Genomic DNA, 23,410 nt, shown 5'->3' on the forward strand with positions numbered 1-23,410 from the left:
TCATGAATCACACTGCCAACCTTGTTGGAGAATGCGAGGAAATCCTTCTTGTTCAACCAGGGTTGTGTAGTTCCCCTGCTGTGGCCTGTGAATTCTCCCCTATACCAATTACAAGTAAAAAGCAACCAGTTTCAGTTATACCAGATATGTTTAAAAAGCAGCTCCCAAAGGACCAACAACCTTTCAACTCGGCCCATAGTTCGCACAAAGATAGTACCAACTCTTCCCTGCTTGGTCCCTGCCTTGCGCCAACTTGTGCAGATGAGCCCACTATTTCCTGTTCGAAACGCTTTTTGCCTCTACTACAAATTCCCCAGGAAGAGACTGCTCAGTCAGTATCTCCAGGGAATAAGGATGTAAAATGTTCTTGTTCAGCCCAGTTTAGAAACCAGATAAACGACCTAAAAGATCAGACAAGGCATCTTATGATGGAAGTCAAAGAACTTAAGGAAACGCTGGCTAGCCTTAATCTAGCACTAAAATCAAGCATTAATAAACAGTATTTAGCTACCCAAGATCCGCCCCACACTCAAGCGACTAGTGTATTAAATGTCAATAAAGGAAATCTAAATCGTCCAACTGACAAGAATGTAGTTAACGTACAAATGGAAAGAGTTTCCAAAAACCCATCTAGCGATTTAAAACTTACATGGAAATGTGTAGCTGCAAATGAAGTAGCAAGGAGAGCAGGTAAACTGCATAATATACCAAATAGAAGGGAAACCCAACATGAGTACGCTCACTCAAGTCAGACTAGGTCAAGTCCCCTCACAAGAGCAAGTCCTATTGAGTGTTCTCGCCCCGGGCCTATAAAGTCACATATCTTTTTAACCAACGTTCCTAAGATCCAGCCCAGTCTAATCAGAGAGGACGAACAGTCCCTGATTAACAAGAGCATTCAGTGGCTACGACATGTTCGTAAGTGCAGATCATTAATCAGGGAGGATATATCCTCTGCCACAAGATATTGTTCAAAGGATGGAGACACTGATTATGTGTGCCTTACTCTTGTCTCACCATTGCTGGTAGAGAATGTGTTGACTTTTGAGTTAAGAACTTCACATCTTATCCATACAAATATTAGATTGAAACTGACCCCCCCCAGATTTTTCTACTCATTTTTCATTCAACACCCATGAAAGAATGCTAATCGGGGACTCATCCCTTCAAAATATTGACTGACCATCAACTGGTATGAATTTACAGGGAGGATCCGTGTTGGCTAGCACTAGAAATAGCACAGTAAGCTCTTGCATGGGCCGTCCCACTGGCATCAGTTCAACAGGGATGGACTGTGAAGATGATCTGCCATTGACTAACTTGAGCACTTTGAGAGTAGACCCTTCTAAATTGGGAAATCTAAACCCAAAAGTAAAGCAGTCTCCAGTTTTAGCCACTACTGTAATAAGTGTACCATTTGTGGCTAGCTCAGGCAATAAATTGGGGAACCGCGATCCATCCCTACTGAGATTTGCATCGTGGAATATAGCAGGGTTGACTAGTAAGATTAAATCATCCGACTGGATAGATTTTATTGACACGCTAGATATTGTAGCGTTTCAGGAGACCTGGGCGGTGGTGCCGGTCTTCCACCATGGCTATCTTACTTTCCACAATGGCGCACTGGGCGGACACAAGGGAAGGCCCTCTGGAGGCTTAACTATTTGGGTAAGGCAGTCCGCCGCCTTTAAGATAACTGAACTTGAGACTGATAACATGGATATTATGGCGCTGCTCATTAGTACTAAAAATCCGCCCAAAACTCTTATAGTTAACGTTTATGCTCGGGAGTTGGTAGGTGGTAGGTCCTCAAATACTATTACAGACCTCAATAACTTTTTAGCCAGCAAAGGTGTAGGGTATAACATAATTATAGCTGGTGATTTTAATACTACTTTTGAGCCATTGGACTATGAGGACAGCCAATTAAGTGCAGATGAAGACGCTCAATGGGGTATTGCCCAACTGGAAATCCCACCAATCAAAAAATGGACTGAGGCAGCCCTCCAGTTGAAAGCTTTTAGTTTGGAGAGAGGTGTGCGAGCAGTAAATGGTCGTACTCCATCTGACCGCTTAGGATCCCACACATATAACAACGGCTTGAGAAGTAGCCGCATAGATTATATCTTTATAAACGTAGAGTATTGGTCTTCCGTAGTAGATATGAAGGTTTGTACCAGGATCGAAAGCGATCATAACCCACTACTGCTAGACGTAAAAGGCTTAGCCCAAGTAAGACCCTCGCCTCCAATAGAGTTAACTGAGACTGCCAATGCTGTAATTAGTAACGATATGAGGAGGGTTAAGTGGTCTCGGGTAATTGAAAATGAAAGTTCCATCATAAGTATGACTGCTGAGGTGCAAAAGACACTAGACCTCCTTGAACAATATTCAAATCAGGATGAAATAAATCAAAATATTACACATATACATGAGTCCCTGTTTGAAAATATTAGGAGTTTTTTTGCCAAACCATACGAAACCCCAAAGAGATCGTACTTAAAGCGTGACCACTGGTACAACAAGGCATGCAGGTTAGCATACAAACAGCTGTCTTGGGCGATAAAATCAAAAGATATAAATCTGACAAGACTAGCCCGCAAGCAGTATAAATCTACCCAACAATCTGCAAAACGGGCCTGGGACGAACAAAGATGGAAGGATCGTCTGATAGCAAGCAAAAGGAAAAACCCTCAATCATTTTGGCAGCTTCTTAAATGGGGACGAGGAGGCCAAGGATATGCCCCGTCAAACCATATTGCCCCAGATCAATAGGTATCTTTTTTTGAGGGCCAATTTGCTGTCACGGGAAAAGTATCCCCATTCTTAGCCCCAAGTGTAGAGACTCCGGCAAAATTTTCTTTAAGTGAAGTCGAAATAGCTGTGATCTCGGCTCCCATAGGTAGGGCACCAGGTCCCGATTGTGTCCCCGTGGATTTATTCTTGTCTGACAAAGAAAACTGGTTGAGGTACATACTGTTTCTTGTAAATGCAATTGCCAGCGGAGCATCTATTCCTGACTCCTGGCGTGGGGCGGAAATCCTCCCCATTTAGAAGAAGGGGGATCCTTCAAGCCCCAACAACTATAGGCCTATTAGCCTGATTGATTCTACGCAAAAGATCATGGCCAGATTGGTTCTGAATAGAATTCAATCATGGATTGCGGAGAACAATATATTATCCCCCTTCCAAGCAGGTTTTAGGGCTTACGTGAGCACGATAGACCAAGTATCGAATATGCTACTTACCAGTATGTATCTGTTCTTGGCATGTAGGGCTGCTGACATTCATATCTGTGCATAGATCGCCGCCTAGTGTTGGGTCCGGATGATTGCACATTGTTGTCCTGGAAGAGTCTTCGAAGTATCACGAGATAGGTGGCTCCTCCCCTGGACTACAGTGCGCATGGGCATCCCCTCCATCCTTAATTGTTTTTTGCCATTATGGCATAGATGGAGTATAATACAGTGAAAGATGACCATGCTAACTAGTAATTACCGAATGCTACAGCTGCTACAGGCGCCGGGGAGGAGGGTGGGCGATATGAATGTCAGCAGCCCTACATGCCAAGAACAGATGCATACTGGTAAGTAGCATATTCGGTTCGAGGCATGTGGGCTGCTGAATTCATATCTGTGCATAGATTATATAACAGTCCCTCCCGTTAGCGGCGGCTGCCCGTGCCAGCTGCAGCAGTCTGAAAAAGAGTTTTGAGAACAGCCTGTCCTACAGCAGCTTGCTGTCTTGAGTGTACATCTACACAGTAGTGTTTGGTAAAGGTATGTATAGTGGACCATGTGGCTGCTCTACATATCTCCTCTAAAGGAATATTTCCCATGAAAGCCATGGAGGCCCCCAATTTTCGTGTGGAGTGGGCTCTTGGAGGAATCGTTAGTGTGCGCTTAGCTTTTTGATAGCAAATCTGTATACACTTAACAATCCACCTAGCTATTCTTGCTTTGGAAATGGGGTTGCCTTTGTGCTGTGGAGAGAAGGCAACAAACAGTTGTTTTGTCTTCCTGAAATTTTGTGTTCTATCAATATAGTACATGAGAGCTCTTTTGATATCAAGTGTGTGGAGCATTCTCTCTGCTACATTCTCAGGATTAGGATAAAACACGGGCAGTTCTATGGATTGGTTCATATGGAACTGCGAGATTACCTTGGGCATGAAAGTAGGGTTGGTGCGTAGTACTACCCTGTTTGCATGAACCTGTATAAATGGCTCTTGAATGGTTAGTGCCTGAAGTTCACTAACTCGTCTTAGGGAAGTAATGGCAACTAGGAAAGCTACTTTCCATGTTAGAAATTGAATCTCACAAGAGTGTAGAGGTTCAAAAGGTGGTCCCATCAGTCTGGTGAGGACCACATTTAGGTTCCAGACTGGTGAAGGAGGGTGTCTTGGAGGAATCACACGTTTGAGTCCCTCCAAGAAAGCTCTGATGGCAGGCACTTTGAATAGTGAGAGGTGCTGCCTGTTCTGAAGGTAAGCTGCTAGTGCGGTTAAATGTATACGGATGGAATTGTATGCTAGATTGCATCGGTATAAGTGTAATAGATAACAGATAATGTTTTGCGTTGATGCATCCAGCGGATTGATGTCATTATTTTTACAATAAATGACAAATCTTTTCCACTTAGCCGCGTAGCAGGCTCTGGTAGTGGGTCTCCGTGCCTCCTTGATGATATTCATACATTCTGGAGGCAAGTTTAGGTAGCCAAATTCTAAGATCTCAGGAGCCAGATCGCCAGGTTCAGCTGTTGCGGATCTGGGTGCTGAATCTCGCCATGGCTCTGCGTTAAAAGTGTGGGTGTGAGCCGTAGCCTTTGATGCGGTACCACGGAGAGTTCCAGAAACGTGGTGTACCATGGCTGACGCGCCCACGTTGGAGCAACTAGGATGAGCGTCATCGAGTGTTGCTTGAGTTTGCGTGCCACCAGCGGTATTAATGGTGCTGGGGGAAAAGCGTACGCAAATCTGCCGGACCAGTTCATCCATATTGCATTGCCCTGCGACTGTGGATGTGGGAACCTGGCGGCAAAGTTTTGGCATTTTGCGTTTTCCCTTGTGGCGAATAGGTCTATCTCTGGATGACCCCACTGCTGGAAGTACGGTTGGAGTACTGATGGATGTATCTCCCACTCGTGTATTTGGTGGCTGTGTCTGCTGAGCAGATCTGCCATCTGGTTGTCTTTGCCCGGGAGGAGTTCCGCCATGAGGAAGATGTTCCTCTGAATGGCCCACTTCCACATGCTCGGAGCCAGATGAGACAACTGTGGCGAGTGTGTTCCTCCCTGCTTCTGTATGTAGTACATGGCAGTCATGTTGTCTGTTCGGATCAACACGACTTTGTTGCACGGGTGTACCTTGAATGCTTTCATGGCTAGGAAGATCGCCATCAGTTCCAGAAGGTTGATGTGCATCTTCTTTTGCTGCGTCGTCCATAGTCCCTGCACTGTGTGATTGAGTACATGAGCTCCCCATCCCTGGAGCGACGCGTCCGCCGTTAGTATGATTTGTGGAACAGGCTCCTGGAACGGTCGGCCCTTGCAAAGGTTTTGTGGATTCCACCAATGCAGAGAGTTGTATGCCCGACCGCTCACCAACACTAGGTCTTTTAACTGTCCGTGGGCCTGATTCCACTGACGTGCCAAGCACTCCTGAAGTGGGCGCATATGTAATCTTGCGTGTGGGACTATGAAGATGCAGGAGGCCATCATGCCTATCAACTGCATAAACACTCTTGCTGGGAGTGAGTGTTGAGGTCTGAATATCTTTATGAGCAACTGAATGCTGTTGATCCTGACTGAATTTGGTTGTGCCGTGGCTGCCAGAGTGTCTATGGTTGCGCCTAGGTACTGCTGTACGTGGTTGGGTTGAAGGTGGGACTTTGGATAATTCAGTGAGAAGCCCAGGCTGTGAAGAAGGTGAATGGTGTGGGACATGTGGCTGGCACAGTGCTGGGCCGACTTTCCCTGGACAAGCCAGTCGTCCAGATAAGGATAGACATGTACGTGTTGTCTCCTTAAGTGTGCCGCCACTGTAGCCAGGCACTTGGTGAACACTCTGGGTGCCGTAGTTACCCCGAAAGGGAGGACTTTGAACTGTTAATGCTGATTGAGAACAGTGAACCTGAGATACTTTCTGTGTGAGGGGTGTATGGGTATATGGACATACGCATCTTTGAGGTCTAACGTTGCGAGAAAGTCTCCCTGACTGAACAACGGTAGTACTTGTTGCAGAGTGAGCATGTGAAAATGCTCTGACAGAATGTAACGGTTTAGAGGTCTTAGATCTAGTATGGGTCTGAGAGATCCATCCTTTTTGGGGATCAGAAAATACATTGAGTACACCCCTGATCCTTGTTCCTTTGCAGGCACGAGTTCTATGGCTCCTTTTTGGAGCATACTGAGAACCTCCTGTTGGAATAAGTGCAAGTGCTCTGCGGACATATGACGGTGTCTTGGTGGTATGTTGGGTGGAGTGGATGTGAACTCCAGACAATAACCGTATTGGACAATTTCTCTCACCCACCTGTCTGTAGTAATGGATTCCCAGACTGGCAGGAACCTCTGTAGTCTCCCCCCGACAGGTGTTACGTGGTCGGGGAGCAGTGACAAGGCGTCACTATTTGTTGGTGGCGGAGGACCTGGAGCTGTTGTTTCCTCGGCCTCTGCCCTTGATGTTGTTTCCACGGTATCCACCTCTACTATTCTTGTTATAGGTGGGCTGTGTACCTCCTTTAGTGTACTGCGACTGTTGGGAGTTCTGTGTTTTAGATGGCCCTCTGTTGCTAGTGCGACGAAAGGACCCACTCCGAAACTGCTGGGATTGCAGAGCCCCCATAGACTTTGCAGTCTCTGTATCTTTTTTGAGTTTCTCTAGGGTGGTGTTAACCTCGGGGCCAAAGAGGGAGTTAGGGTTGACCGGCTGGTTGAGTATAGTTGTTTGCATCTCTGGTTTGAATCCCAAAATTCTCAACCAAGCATGCCTTCTTAACATGACGCTGGTGTTGATAGCCCTAGCTGCAGTGTCATCTGCGTCAAGAGCGCATTTAATGCAAGCGTTACTAATGAGCTTCCCTTCTCTAATAAGAGTCTCTGCTCCTTCCTTATACTGATCTGGGAGGTGCTGCAGCAGTGTTTCTAGGGTATCATAATGCGCCCTGTCATATCTAGCGAGGAGTGCCTGAGTGTTGGCAATTCTCCAGATGTTAGCAGCCTGTGCAGCAACCCTCTTCCCCGATGTTTCCAAGACCTTAGACTCTTTGTCGGGGGGAGGAGCATCACCCGTTGTCTGTGAGTTGGCTCTCTTCCGAGAATTGGAAACCACCAATGAGTCCAAAGGCAACTGTCCTTTTATATAGGCAGGGTCCACTGGAGCTGGCCTATATTTTTTTTCAATCCTAGGGTTAAGGACTCTCGCCCTAGTGGTCTCCTTAAAAATGTCATTAGCCTGTTTTAGGACCCCGTTCAGCATGGGCAGAGTTTTCACAGATCTTTCTGAAGTAGAGAAGGTATCCATTAGAAAGTCGTCCTCAATAGGATCAGTGTGGAGCTGTACGTCATGATTGTTGGCGGCTCTTTCAATTAAGGCATTGAAAGCAGCAGTGTCCTCTGTAGGAGATGTTTTTGCCACATATGCCTGTGTGTCCGGAGCAGTATGTGTGTCTCCCGCATCCGGATTGTCCACCCAAGGTTGGTTTTGGTCCTCAGGGTCAGTATCCTCAGTCGCTTGCAGGTGGTGCAAAACACCGCTGCACGACTGGTTACCAACGGTCCGTTCAGATCAGCCTCTCTTCCGCTGCTCCATCGCTTGCATTGGTTGCCGGTGAGGAAACGTGTCTTGTTTAAGCTCTGTTGCTTGACACATAAAGCTTTGTGGGGCCCCGGACCGATATATCTTGCTGAAAGGCTCCACCGATACACCCCTAACCGTGAACTGAGATCATGCTCCAAATCTCTGCTACTTATTCCCAGGATAAAGAAAGCACGGATGGGAGGTAGATCTTTTTCCTATCAAGCCCCGCTGGTTTGGAATCAGCTCCCCCTCGCGCTCAGACAATGCTCTAACTACCTCAGGTTTAGGAAGATTCTGAAAACCACCATGTTTATGGAGTGACATCTCTTTTATATTCTCGCACAGTTCTGCCAGCGCTGAGAGACCCCTACGGGGGTGATTCACGCGCTCTACAAACTATTTAACATAACATAACATAAGTGCCCTCAGCATCACCATCATCTCCAGCATCTGTATCAGAGTGTGTGGGCGATAATGGCTGAGTTTCTGGGGTGCCAAATTGAATATGTTCCACCAGAACTGGTGATGTGGTTCTCTTCTTTTTTAATGGAATCTTGTATGGCTTCATTGGTGTCTCTGTTACGATTTTCCGTTTGTATATGGAAAGTCTACCAGTGGTGGCATCGATAAACTGCCGTGGAACCTCATCGTCGTGAGGTACTGCAACAGGTCTCTGTCCCAACTGTATTCCTTTTGGTGCATCGACAGTTTTCTTCGGGTCGAGAGCTTCTCGCGGGTCGAGACCCTTCTTTGCGTCGAACATTTTCGGTCGCACCGCTGGTGGGAGGCCGAACTTGATATGCGTCGACACGATGTGGACCGCGCTGACCGTTTTCGGCTGCGGGGCTGTCTTCGCACCAGTTGTGGAAGCCTTGTCGTGGATGCGTAATAACGACTCCGACACCTTCTGCTTGAGAAAGGGCGATGGTGTCGTGGATTGGACACGGTCCTTCGACGCCTTCCTCGTTGTGGCATCAAGCCCCGTACCAGACGACGTCTTCTGGGCCGGAATAGTGGGATGGGTTGGCTCTCGATGGCCGCCCTCCATATCTCTGTGGACGCTCTTTGGCTCCGATACTTTGGGGTCGGCGACCTTGGCTTTGAGTTTCGGCGCCGCCCTCGGCTCGACGTCCCCATGACCTCTCTTGGCGTCGACAGCCGTCTTTTGTGTCTTCGGCTCCGAGGGCTTCGAGGCCTTGTCGCCGTGGAGAGACTCCTTTACTTTCGGTTTCGGTGCTGTTGCCTTCAGTTTCGATTCTCGTTGATCGAGTGATGGCGCTTTGGATACCGATGGCTCTTTAGGATAGTTCGACGCCAGGCGTTTATGCGGGGCGGAAGAACGAGAGGAATGATCTTGGGTAAGGCCTTGTGGCGATCCCGCGACCTGAGCCTTATCGAGTGCCTCCTTCGGCCCTGTGGCGACCTGAGGGCCTAGCTCATGTTCCGGGCCATCTTCCTCGGCCCCAAGGGCCTCTTCGTCGTCTCCTACCTGTACGACGACGTCATCCTCCTCTTCATCTATTATATGTTCGTCTTCGGCATCATAGTCGGATTCACGCTCCGACGCCGGATCCGACATCTCTCCCTGAACTTCAAGGTCCACGACCTCCTCCTCTTCGGTCCCGAAGATGTTGTCCGGGTGCCGCGCCGCTTTCTGCGCCTCAAGCCGAGCTCCTCGACGAATGCGAAGGGTCTTCTTCGATCGAAACCTGGAGCACGCCATGCAGGTGGCTTCGTCATGGTTTGGAGAGAGGCACTTGTTGCACACCGGGTGCACGTCGAAGCGAGCATACTTAGCGTTGCAAAGAGGGCAACGCTTGAAGGGGCTATTAGATGTTTTAGATTCCATCGTCGATCTTGATCGGGCCTCAGACGTCGAAGGGCAGATGGCAAACTTCGATGAAACTACTCGGCGCCGAACGAAAACAATACCGACGAAGAAAGGCCTAAATACTCTAAGAACTAAGATTAGGACATCCGAACCCAATGGCGGAAAAAAACAATCTAAGGATGGAGGGGATGCCCATGCGCACTGTAGTCCAGGGGAGGAGCCACCTATCTCGTGATACTTCGAAGACTCTTCCAGGACAACAATGTGCAATCATCCGGACCCAACACTAGGCGGCGATCTATGCACAGATATGAATTCAGCAGCCCACATGCCTCGAACTTTATTTTTTATTAATCTACTGGCGTGTTGTACAGTTGGCGGATGGAACCATCTACGCCACTTTTGTGGATCTTAAAGCAGCTTTCGATACTGTACCAAGGAATATGCTTTGGTCTCTATTGAGAGATCTAGGAATTCCAACAGAGCTATTGCAGCTGGTGATTAAATTGCATGAATCAAACTATGCTCAGGTTCGATGGGGTGGCCAAGGGAATACTACAAACAAATTTCCAATCTCTAAAGGGGTACGACAAGGATGTGTGTTGGCCCCAACCTTGTTTTCATTATTTATAAACGGTGTGGTTAGATATTTTCTTGATCACCCTACCGATGCTCCCTCTGTTGCGGGTATCAAAGTACCAATTCTCATGTTTGTGGACGATACTCTGGTTTTATCTAAGACCCAAGCCGGGCTGCAGAAAGCCCTGGTATGGTTTGAGGCTTTCTGTTCCGAACATAAATTAATGGTAAATGTGGATAAGACTACATTTATGGTGCTCCACAACCACAAAGTCATCAAGTCAAGGGTTGTTATGAATAATGAGTCTTTAGAACAAACAGACTTATTCACTTACCTTGGAGTAACCATCAATCGTAAGATGGATTGGAAGCCCCAAATAGAAATAATGGCGCTCACACATTCACAAATAGCAGGGGTGATTTTGAAAGAACACATGCTATCTCAAACTAAGCCAGTAGGCCCCGCACTTCAGATTCACCACGTTAAAGCTATGGCGTCTATTTTATATGGGGCAGAACTTTGGGTGTTTGAAAATTTGTCCTTATTAGCTCAGGCCCAAAAACGCTTTCTGAGAGGTCTGGTTGGTCTCCCCCAGAGTACCCCTCTAATTCCTCTATATTTTGATATGGGGTGTCATCAGCTAACAGAGGTTGCAAGATTCAAACCATTGGCTTATTGGAGAAGACTTTGGTCTACTCCGGAATTAGCCCATTATGCCTCAGCCCTTATGGAGATAAGAGGAAATGATACGTCCCATAAGATCAGTTGGTTACAGCAGGTTAAAAGATCCCTGGTGGACATGGGCATGAGGCAGCTATGGGATGATCCAGCTCACAATGTATTTCCTTCTAAAATAGAATTCAAGGATGCGTACTGGTCTATGATTAGATCCGGTATTTTGAGATACTCTGGGTCTACATAGTTGACCAGTGCCTTCTTGGATCATAAGCTGGATCCACATTATGAAGAATTCTGGGACACTATAGTTAAGCCACTGGATAGAAAACGCTATTTCCAGTTTAGGGTTGGATCATTACCTACCAAAGCCTTTACTAAATCATGGCACCGATTCAAGACAGTAAATGTTTATTTTGTCAAAGCATGAATGAAACGATCTCCCATATACTTTTTGTGTGCCCAGCATATTGTTCTCCACGGAGGAAATGGCTCAAACCAGTCTGTCTGAACCTTGGTACTAGGTCAAGTGTGGTTGCGCTAAGAATAATAAAGTCCAGTACTCAAGAGGCAATTGTAATAGCCATAGCGAAATTTCTGGGATGGGCTTGGAGAATAAGGCAACAGTTTGAAAAAAACAAGCAGACTGCGACAGTAATTTCTAGTGCTCTGTCTTCTGCTTAGTTTCTTTTATTTGGTATCGTTAAATATGGTCTATATATATTTATAAATGTTTTATATCTGTATATCTGCATAGGGGCTTGCTGGTATTCTCTATTTCAAGAAAAGTTCCCTTTGGCTCGTGCTTTTTAAATATTTTTAATATGGGTTTACATTGGACAGTCTTTTTAGTGGATACTCGCTGTTCTTAATATGTTTTTTAATATATGTATCATTATATTTTTGTAAAAGTCCCTAAAGAATAATGGATTTTATCTATGTGAAGTTGTAAATATTTGTGTCTTTTATGATCAATTTGGTCGAAATAAAGACTAATAAAATGAAAATGAAATGAATTTTATGAAATATATGCACAAAGACAAAGGTTTTACATCATAGGTCGGGGCCTGTAGCCCAAACATCTGCGGTCCCACAAACTAACGTAATAGAAAATAATATTGTGCACATGATAAACAAGTGGGGAAGAGTGAGAAGTAGTTATCCTGAACTATTATGCACATCTTGATGAACAGTCCAGGTCAAACATGTTGCGTTTCACCCTGGTAAAACATTATAATTGCACAGGAAGACGTGTTCAACAACAATACTCAAATTAGGGACTGAAGAACACAGACTTGCAGAACAGAACCAATCTGGTATGTTTGTCACTATATCGTTAGAAATTGTCCAGAAGATTATATTGATCTGCAGACAAAATATTGCTTCATCTTACCTGACTGAAGGAATCCAGAGAAACTCCATTATCCAGCAAGAACTGACGAACATCCTGCACCAGCTGAGTTTCACCAAGCGCTACCCTTACTGCCACACTGCCTCGTCCCTCCTGGGCACAATGATAAAAAGAAAGTTGTAGGCTATCAGACAAATTCCTATAACATGGTGTTAGGTATAGCATACAGATAGAATCTGAAGTAGCCTACAGCTGATGGGCTATGAGCTATAAAACAACACAACAGAAACCAATTTCCTCCTTTCCTTTGATTACATGTCATAGCCTCATATTTTCCTATTCTGACACCCATATTTTAACATGGCCTAAGGACAGTGTGGTGGCTATACAGAAACCCAACATGAAATGATGCAGTTGAAGTACAAGCTGGTTTTTGCCAAAAACGATGTACAGCTCTGAGGCAGAAAGAGCTCAAATTTTAATGGCTCAGCTAAAAAAAATTGATTCTACACCCTTAAATAGAAAGCACTGGAGGCAATAAGTACAACATGATTTTCATCATAATGAGAGAAAGCAACATTCAGGCTCTGTTTTGGATGAGGCTCACTCATTAAGAAATAAATGACAGGAACAGACCATTGTAAAAGCATTCACAGCATCATTAGAAAACATACACTCACGACTCTGGGATGCTTTTGTATGCCCAAATGAGGTCCAAATAATTGTTATAGGCATAACAACAAATATTAATATTAGAAACGTGATAGATAAAGCATACAGTACCATGATCAGAGCAGGAGCTATTTGTGTCCCCAGTGCTCAACAGAAAAATGATTTGGCTAAATAGGTGAACACTGGAAACTCGAATAATTGTCCCTGGATGTTTTCATCACTTTGTTGCACTCAACTTAAAGATTAAGGTGTATAAAATGTATGGTTAAAAAAGCGTAACCCACTGATTTTCTCCTTTACCTTGGGAAGAAGATACTCCTGTTGCAGGTGTAAGGTCCTGCCCTTGGCTAAGGACAGTAGGCAGACCACCAAATTTGGTTATCTTTCCATGAGATTTGGATAGTGTCCAATCAATATTCAAGGCACTGGCACCTAAAATGATACAAGGCCTCTGGGAGAGGGAATGAGGGGATGCAGCACAATGGTGTCAGAAAAGGATGTTTTTAGTCCCAGCTTGATTATTCAGGGCTTTAGATTCATCCTTCGAGTCAATGTGCAGCATAGCACAAGCAGCGTAATACACAACCTTTACTAGATATGAAGCCTGTAAGAGGGATGGGACTGTCCCCCTTCTTAGCTTGACAAAGTGTTCAGCCTAACAGAGGAGACATTCTTCAGAACACTGTCAACAGTTTGTGCTGAACTCGACCTCTATCAAGTACTTCTTTACCTCTGATAGTACTGAAAGATGTGAAAGTACAAGCAAATCAATCTGTTAGGTAGTAGGTCGACTTATCATACATCCTTGAGGGCACAGATTACAACTGGATGCGGAGGCAAAACAATTTAGATTTTTCACAGCCATCTGGGCAGAAAATCTGGATTTTATTAAAGACACGGAGGCTAATATTATGCATCTCCTTTATTGGCACAGCTCAGCAGCAACAATGAAGAGAATATAGAACTTCAAAACATTCTAGATATAGTAAAAAGTCTAGGAGCACACAGCCATCTTCCTTCTTTGTCCAATGCTGCGAACCAAAAGAATAAAGTCAGTAAACAGAAAAACTTAAATTACGACGATGAACGAGTCATTTCCATTAACCAAACGTAGATATTCTATTCTGTTATGAAAGAGATACAAAATGTTAAAAGATAAAAACCCTTAGGAAGGGTCAATTAGTGGAGGGATAATATTAGCCTCAGTGTCTTTAATAAAATCCAGATTTTCTGCCCAGCAGGCTGTGAAACATCTAAATTTTATGGCATGACACGGAGGCCAACATTATGCAAGTTTAAAGTGAATTAAGAACATTGTCAATCAAATTATTGATTGGTCTAAAATAACACTTTTTAAACACACTCTCATTAGGCCAGTCAGCGGTTCTTAGAATATCTTGGAGCCCACCACCAAGCATTAAAGCTTTAGAAGCTGATGCACCTCTAAGAGAGTGTGCACCGAAAATTGAAACATCTACACCACTTTCACTCATCACTTCTTTCACCCATCCCGCAAGTGTGGGAGATTAAACTGGTTTATGAGGAGATCTATGGGAGATCAATAGTTGTGTTTCAGTTCCTCTCAGACTTACAGTTCTGTTTTCATATTCTTTAAGACATTTGACAACACACAAACTTTCATTCTGAGGAAAGAAAGGATAGAAGATAGAGGATGTCATAGTCTTGGTCCTTTTCTTAAGGTAAAAACAAACTCCCTCAGGCTGATATGCTCTGCTTGGAACATCTAAAGCCTTAACATCTGATGTTTGTCGGAAGGAAACCAAGAAAAGTAACACAGTAAGCTTATAAGAAATACGTTTGAGAGAGAGGTTAGCGTTATCTCCCCATGAGGAAATAAGTTGTAATATGTTTCTTACGTCCCATAAGGCTGTATATTTGGGAGTTGGAGGATTGAGAACCCGCATGCTTCTCATAATCTTTTTTGTTAAAAGGCTTTGTCCCACTGACACACCATCTATTAAGTAATGTCCTGCAGCTATTGCTGACCTATAGACATTAACGGTTCTGTAGCTAAGGCCAGAAGCAAAGAGCTTCGATAGGATATTGACTACATGAACTAAATCAGTTGAAACGGGATCGTAATGTCGTTGAAGACACCAGCGAACCCATTTGTTCCATGCCAATCGATATGCCTTTCTTGTTCCAGATGCCCTTGATTCAGATATGAGTTGGAAAGCATCAAGCGAAAGGCCAGGGATTTGCCATTGTCGCCTGAAATCTTCCAGGCCGTCAGAATTAATAGACCTTGGTCTAAGAGAGGATGTGTTTCGCCCTGAGGACCCAGGAGTAGTCGACTGAAAGGTGGTATTAGAATTGGGAAGTCCATGGTCATCTCCAATATGACCGGGAACCATACTTGAGACCTCCAGAGGGGGGTTATCACCACCATACTCTGAAGGTACTGATGAGTGTGTAAGAGAAGTTGCGGGAGCATGACAAACGGCAGGAAGGCATATGACCTTAACCCTTGCCAATCCTGGAGGAAGGCATCCACCCCTGATGTCTGAGGGTCCGGCCTCCAACTGAAAAAGTTCACCATTTGAGCGTTCAATCTGTCCGCGAAGACATCCGTCCCGAAGGGACCCCATTGGTCTTTGATTATCAAGAATATTTCCCTGTTTAATTTCCAATTGCTGGAGTCCCTGAAATTCCTGGAGAACCAGTCTGCTACACCATTGTTCAAACCAGGGAAGCGTTCCGCCGTGACTGAAAGTCCAATGTTCAAGCAACAGTCCCAAAAAACCTTCGCTATTTCGGTCAGGCCCTTCGAGCGTGGTCTCCCCATCTTGTTGACGTATTTCACCGCAGAGACATTGTCCATGTGCAGCATTATACAGCATTTCAACGAATTCTGGGTGAAGCTTCGAACCGCAAAGGAATCTGCTAGTAGTTCCAGGCAGTTGATATGTAGTTTCTTCTCCTCGCGTGTCCACCTCCCTCCTGTGGAAGAGTCGCCACATGTGGCACCCCAACCCTCTAGACTCGGATCTGATTCTATTATCAAGTCTGGGGTTTCCCCAAAAATGGCTTTGCCATTTTTCAGCCACCAAGATAGTTCTTTCCTTGAGTCTTCGTCTAAGCAAGTCATCTGAGTATAAGACAGAGTCGACTTCAGAGCTTTCGCTTTGAGTCTCTGGAGGGCCCTGTAGTATAAAGGGCCCGGAAAAATCGCCTGAATGGTGGAGGAGAGGAGAGCCAGGATCTTGGCTAAAAGTCTCAAGGGGAAAACTTCCAGAGAAAGTATCTTTTTGAGTTCCTTCCGGAGTTTCTTTATTTTTTCCCTTGGTAATTGCAATTCTGCCGACACCGTGTTCACCATGAAGCCCAGGAATTGAGTTTCCTGGGTGGGGGTAGTGCAAGATTTCTTTGTATGTATGATAAAGCCTAGATGTTCCAGAAGGCAGATAGTAAGGTCTGTGTGTTGACAAACTGTCGTTTTGGACTGACCTATGATAAGGATATCGTCCAGGTGAAGCACCAAGGGGCTGAGGATAGTCCAAATGGGAGACTGCAAAATTCCCAAACTTTTCCCGCCCAAGTGAACTGGAGGAATTTCCTCTGTGGGGGCCTGATTGGGATGGTCAAATAGGCGTCTTTTAAGTCTAGGCGTGTTAGCCAGTCCCCTTTTCTCAATACATCTCTCAGGAGGTGTATTACCTCCATCTTTAAGTGGTGGTAGGATACCCACCTGTTAAGGCTTTTTGAGTTTACCACAGGTCTCTTTGTCTTGTCTTCCTTTCCTACCAAGAAAATATTGCTGATGAAACCTGTTTGAGAGCTCTCTATTATAGTCCCTTTGGCAAGAAGATACTTTACTTCCTGAGATACTAGTTTTCTCTGATCTTGGGAGAAGATTATCTCGCGGGGTGCTATTGATAGGAAGGGAATGTCTGTAAATTCTATTTTGTAACCCTTGACGGTTTGCAGGACCCACGGGTCTGGAGTTACCAGTGTCCAGTTCCCAGAGAAAAGGGCTAGTCTCCCTCCCACCTTTATAGGGGTATCTGAATGATCTTTCAATACAGCTACCGGTGGAGAATCCTCTGCTTCTTCTCTCTCCTCGAAATGGCCTTCCCCTGTTGCGTTGCCTCTGGGGGTAGACGGTTTGGTACCCATAGAATGATGTCTGTTGGAACCTAGATCCTCGTCCCAGAGAGGTTCTTGAGGTAGATTGGCCACGGCCGGGGAACCGACCCCGCATTCGCACGGCCCTTCCAAATATTGTGTCTTGGAAGGCTTTTTAAATTTCGTGCTGAGATTTTTGGATCGAGCTGAACACCCCTACATATTTGGCCATATCACGGATAAACTCTTCTCCAAATAGGCGTCCCTGTGAGATGGGCCCTGACTCCTTGTTAGCCAATTCTATTAGTTTCTAGTAGGATCTATTTTGAGGAGTGCTCCTTTCCTTCGTTCATTTGAAATGGCAGTGTTTGCATTGCCAAGGAGACAGATGGTTCGTTGGACCCACTCACGTAACTCCTTAGGATCAATAGGAGTTCCCTCCACGTAGGCGTTTTCAGCCAGGTCAAAAATGTTGGTTAGTGGACCAGTTATATCGAGCAGGCGGTCTTGACTTGACCATAGACCTTTGTCTATCCCTTTTCTTGGGTCCTTTGCACCCTTGGCTATGAATGCGACGACCTTAGGGTCGAGTTCAGGTGTGGAAGCAATTTTGTCTGGAAGGGATGGGCGAGGGCATTCCCACCTGAGTCGAGATCTTACTTCTTTCGGTATCTCCCTTCTTAGCCAGAAACTAATATAGTCTGCTACATGCTGGGATGGTAGCCATTCGGGAGATAGGGGGTGTTTGATTAGAAGGGGGTCAAACATTTTTTCCCCGAAAGGAGCAGTAATGCCCATTTTTTAACCGGAGGCCTTGCTTGCCTCTTCAGAGTTTTCCAGAGAGTTGTCTGCTTGGGCCTCGATGTCCGAATCAAAGGGTGATGAACATGAAATATCTATCTCTGCTTCGTCTTGTTCGTCGCTATCAGTATTTATAGGGGGTTGTGGGTCTGTCTATTGCCCTTCTGTGATGCCCAGGGCATCGTTCTGGTCTCCGCCTGAGAAGCGAGATTGAGCCGTTTTCACAGATTTTTTTGTCTTTTTGGGGTTAGGGTAGAATGCTCTGTTGCGGCTCTTTTCTTTGGGGCCTTAACTGCCCCTTCTTTTGCGCCAGGGGTGTGCGCACCACTTGAAGAGGGCCATGCCCTTGTGAGCATTTCAACATTTTTGACAATGGTATCATTTAAAAAATTTTATTAATGGTTTCATTGAATGAGTCCATGGCTTTATCCATGGCCTTGGAAACCATTGACTCTAATTTCCCTTCTAGAGTGGCATCAGGGTTGGAAGACATAATGAAAGGAAATGTATAATTATATTATGCTAATTGTGTCCAACCCTATCTTTTTTTTGTTTTTTTGTTACAATGTACTGTAAAGTTAGGAAGTAATTTTAAGCGGGGGGGGGGCAGAATTTGAGAAGGGGTGTGTAAATGTGTTGAATTTCCTCCTACAGCAGACCCAGGACCTGCTAACCTTCAGAAGACTCCTCAAGACCTGGCTCTTCGAGCAGTAGCAGCATCAATCCCCCCCACCCCCCCCACCACTCCTTTAGGACCTCACGGGTAAGTAGCGCCCTATACAAATGCTCTGATTGATTGATTAACTGAATAACGATGTTCGACAGTCGTCGATCAAGTTGAGAGCTGTAACTGCCAAATGTTGTGTAGTGTATCTAAGGCAACCACGCACTGCGTGCGTGGTTGTCGCTTAAGGCCTTTCCTTAAATTTTCCTCTCTTCCGCGGCGCGATAGAAACGCGCATCACGGTGGAATAGGAACGGGTTATGGCGCCGTTAAGAGTCTGTGTAGAAAAGCAAGGGGTATTTATTTGCTTTTCATTTTCTCTCCGCTGCACCAGCCTTTATGCCGGGCGGGGCTCAAGGCGTTTGGGAACAGCAGAGAGTGCGTCCGCGTTCGAGTCCATATGGCTGGCTCGCGCTCAGGGTGCTGCCAAGCAACTGGAATGCGGCTGCGTCTTTCAAACTGCAAATAGCCACGAAGGCAGGGTTAATTATATTATACAAATGTACAACGTGTTAAGACGGAGCGCAGAGCAGCAAAGGGTCGTTAGGGCCCAGGAGAAAAGCGCGCTATAATCTAGAGGTACGAAGGTGTTTAAAAAGGTGACATGCCAGAAAGCATTTTCAACCACGAAATGAGAGAGTACAAACGCATGATAGGGTGAATAGGACCCAGCCATGCGACAAACAGGCACAATCAAGAAAAAAAACACACATACCTCATAAACATGAATAAAATGAAGGTACTTATCTTGTGAGCAGCAGCAACAAAGAAGGAAGATGGCTGTGTGCTCATGGACTTTATACTATATCTAGAATATTTTGAAGTTCTATATTCTCTTCATTGTTACTGCTGAGCTGTGGCAATAAAGGAGATTTGCATAATGTTGGCCTCCGTGTCATGCATAAAATTAAGTCTGGCAGGTGAAAGAGTCCAGACTGGTCTCCAGGGTAGGCACATGAAAGGGAAAAGCTGAGGGTACTTATCAACAAATGCTCAAAAACCAAGATCAGGAGATCTCACTAAGCCTCCTTGAGTATCTGAGAAGACGTGGACAAGCAGCAAAAGCTTAACACAATGGAAATGGTCAGGGGAGAAGCTTTGTAAAGTAGAAGAAAACTATAACAGTTACACGAAATTATGCATGACTATCCAAGGTTCTGTAATATACATTTTTAATACTATTGTAGTGTATTGCTATTTATATAGCATTGTCCGTACCCCTTGCGAAGTGTAAAACGCGGTCTGAATTATGGAGTAATTATCTGCTCATTATGAATCATTTACATAGTGCTTCATAGCCCTGATGAGGTCATAGCACACTTAAATGTTCATCAGAACCCTCTGCAACCATCAGATGTATGGTTGAAAGACCTTTGGCTGTAGTTTGGGCTATGATGGAAAACGTTGAGGCAGGTGAGCGAGGTGTAGAGGTAGTCTAGAAGTGCTGCATAGAGTTTCACAATGCATACGAAAAGACGCAGGCATGCATCTTTTACATAGAAATTGATACAAACAGAAGCCAACATTATTGGCACCTGTATAGTCTGCTGGTTAAAACACTAGTTTGAAATGTGCACAAATGTGTTAAAGAAATGGGAATCCTCCGATATCTGGTGCATAAAGGGACACAGTTGGCTTAACACTAGGAAATTGAAAACCATTAAGGGACATTTCAATGTATGTGCCATAGGATGGCAGTTCTCAGGTCTTCTGAATACACAGCTATTCCGTTGAGGCGTGTAATATGAATCCCTGATGTCATGTCCCATCCTGAGATCGTGTACATGCTTCAGAAGCTGGAGTCATATTTTGGGAAAAGGTTGCTGACTGACCATATTTTTTTCTATGCGGTGTTCATCAGGTTTGTACAGAACCTCCAACTATAAGGGTTCTTCTGAAATATAGGATGATTAGCAGTAGTTAAATTTGTGATTTAAGGTTCATTCTTTGCTTGAAGAGTTTGAATTTGGATTGTGGAAAAATCAGATTTGCGCTATGAATTTCCCTGTGGGTGATGAAGAGAGTTTAGAAAGAGATTCTTCATGTGACAGGTAGCCAGTGCAGGGCCTTAAGGGCAGGGGAGAGGATGTGGCCTAATGGCTAGAGCAGTCTATCTCGAAACTGGAGAACCGGATTTGAGTCTCAACAGGGATGCTCCATATCCTGTGATTCTGGGCAAATCACTTAATCTCCCCGTGCCTAACAAAAAATGAATGTGTCCGTCTATAACACAAATGGTGCTCATGTAAAGCGCTCTGATACCTTTGCGTCAGATTGGGCTATATAAAACTCCCCATGAAAAAAAGGGAAGAAGTGATGTCTGGCAGCAGTATTCAAGATTCACTGACATTTGTGGGTCAGCTGTTTTGAAAACCCAATGTTGAGTCAGTTGGCTTACTCTGACCATGAGGGGTTGCTGGGGTTTGGATTATTTAATGGTAGCACTGGAAGGGAAATGTCTATTGTGATGTAATCAAGGTGCTGGCAGCACTTTTTGTCACATAGTCGACCTGGTTTTTAAATCAAACCACCGTCCAAGCTCATTGCTTCTTTTGAAAGAGTGGGGGATGTCCAATCTCCTTAAGGCAGGCAGCGGTAAAATCATAGGATTTCCATATTCCACTAGTTAAGACAGCTCATAATATAGTAAACATATTTACAGTATAAACAGTAATAAGATGATTGAATGGACACATAATACAACACAAATGCAACCCAGTAATCATACAATAAAATCAATTATCCTAATGATAACGCTAATCTTATATAGAAAACTGTAATGCTCCAGACAAAATAGTAATTTTGCGAAATCTGCATAATTTATTTCCATGTAATTACATGAAATGTCTGCAAAATACATAAAATGCTAATCCATCATTTTAGTGCAAACTTTTAGCACGAAATGTGTCCTTGCGTCAATTTTTTGCATGAGCATGCGTTTTGCGCTAAACACGAAAGCACTGTGAATAACAGCTTCTTGTATTCTGTGCATTTGCATTAAATTTTGGTGTCTCTGCGCTAATGTTTTTACAGCAAATTAAGCAAAGTGGGGTGATGACGTAATTTCTGAAGTTTCACGTAACAAGTGTAACATGAATTTCTCAAAATTATGTGCATTAAGAAGAAGTCATTGAAAGTTCGCCCAGGCCGAATGGTAATCACACAACACAACAATGAAACCAATGCCCCTGGCTAAACACTAAATGATGTTCACATAGTTCTTATAATTGCAAAGTTTGGAACATCCCTGAAATGAATATATACAGTCAATGCAATAAAGAAAGGAATCAGCAAAATGATGAGGTGTTTACCAAGAGCTAAAGGTCACTAAGCTTAGAATGGATGCCGTATCCAAATGGAGGATTGCAATCTTCCCACCGAAAATAGGCTATTATGGATTACTCTGTACGATTTAAGGAAAACGTCACGTCTCCTAAGGTTCAATAACATCGAAATCAATAAATGATAAGTTAATTTAACAGCAGTATCACAGGTTTCAGTAAAGGAAGGGGACAGTGTCTCTAAGCTTGAGCATGTGAGTCCTTCTATGTTTGAATCAGATGAAGTTTTAGTATTGTGGCACACCTTTTAAAAAAAAATGTTGTTTAGATTCTTTTGAGGTAAACCGGGTGTAGGGTGCCAGTGGGTATAGCCCTCTCACCTCAATCAATCAATCAGGGGTTTATAAAGCACGCTACTCACCCTTGAGGGTCTCAAGGCGCTGGGGGGGGGGGGGGGGGGGGGGAGCAGCTCCGGATCGGTCGAAGAGCCAGGTCTTGAGGTCCTTCCTGAACGTGTGCAGGGTCAGGGAGCATCTGATGTTCACAGGGAGCTCATTCCAGGTCTTGGCCGCGATGTAGGAGAAGGCTCTCCTGCCTGCTTTGCTTCTGCGGATGCGGGGGACCTCTGCCAGAAGGTCTTATGGAGAATGCGCAGGCAGTTGAAGCTGGTAGAGGTGACGGCGTTGATCTGGCGGTTCATGGAGAGGGAGGAGTCGAGAATGATACCGAGGTTTTGTGCATGGTCTGTAGGTGTATTCCAGGGGGTGGTGGGCCACCAGGTGTTGTCTCAGGCAGAGGAGCAGGATCCGAGGATGAGGATCTCGGTCTTCTCTGAGTTGAGCTTCAAGCAGCTGTCTTTTATCCAGGCTGCCATGCTCTTCATTCCTTCCTAGTGTCTTCTTGATTTTTCGTAAGTGAGAGGATGAGCTGGGTGTCATCGGCATAGGATCCGTGCCGTCTGACGATGGCGGCGAGGGGGGCTATGTAGATGTTGAAGAGTGTGGGGGTGAGCGATGATCCTTGGGGTACTCCGCAGTTGATATCAGTGGGTTCGGAGAGGGAGGGAATCTGATCCTCTGAGTTCTGCCGGAGAGGAAGGATCGGATCCAGTCGAGGGCGGTTCCTTGTATTCCTGCTTCGTGAAGTCTGGCTGCGAGAATACGGTGAGAGACGGTGTCGAAGGCTGAGGAGAGGTCTAGAAGGATGAGGGCTGTGGTGTGACCCTGGTCGAGTTGCATGCGGATGTCGTTGGTGGCGGCGAGGAGGGCGGTCTCAGTGCTGTGGTTGCTGCGGAATCCAGATAAGAGGCGTCCAGGATGGAGTTCTCTTCTATGAAGGCAGTCAGTTGGGCGTTTGTGAGTCTCTCGGTTACTTTGGCCGCAAAGGGGAGGAGAGAGATGGGCCGGTAGTTTTTCAGGTCTGTAGGGTCGTCCGTGGGCTTCTTGAGGAGGGGTTTAACCTCTGCCCGCTTCCAGACATCTGGGAAGATGCCGGACCTGAAGGAGGCGTTGATGGTTCATTGTAATTCGGGTGTGATGGCGGCGGCTGCTCTGTGGAATATGTGCCGTGGACAGGGGTCCGTAGGGGCTCCTTAGTGGGTTTTCTTCA

At 45.2% G+C, this 23,410-nt stretch overlaps 1 protein-coding gene across 1 annotated transcript in view; it reads right to left on the reverse strand.

The window, feature by feature from the left end:
• RBM19 (RNA binding motif protein 19) overlaps positions 1-23,410 on the reverse strand; it is a 420,351-nt gene that overhangs the window by 315,864 nt on the left and 81,077 nt on the right. The window contains exon 14 of the mRNA XM_085635231.1: positions 12,281-12,391. Coding sequence (XP_085491357.1) covers positions 12,281-12,391 — 111 coding nt within the window. The remainder of the gene's footprint in view (positions 1-12,280; positions 12,392-23,410) is intronic.

This window comes from Triturus cristatus, chromosome 11 (assembly GCF_964204655.1).
Source record: "Triturus cristatus chromosome 11, aTriCri1.1, whole genome shotgun sequence".
Taxonomy (NCBI): Eukaryota; Metazoa; Chordata; class Amphibia; order Caudata; family Salamandridae; genus Triturus; species Triturus cristatus.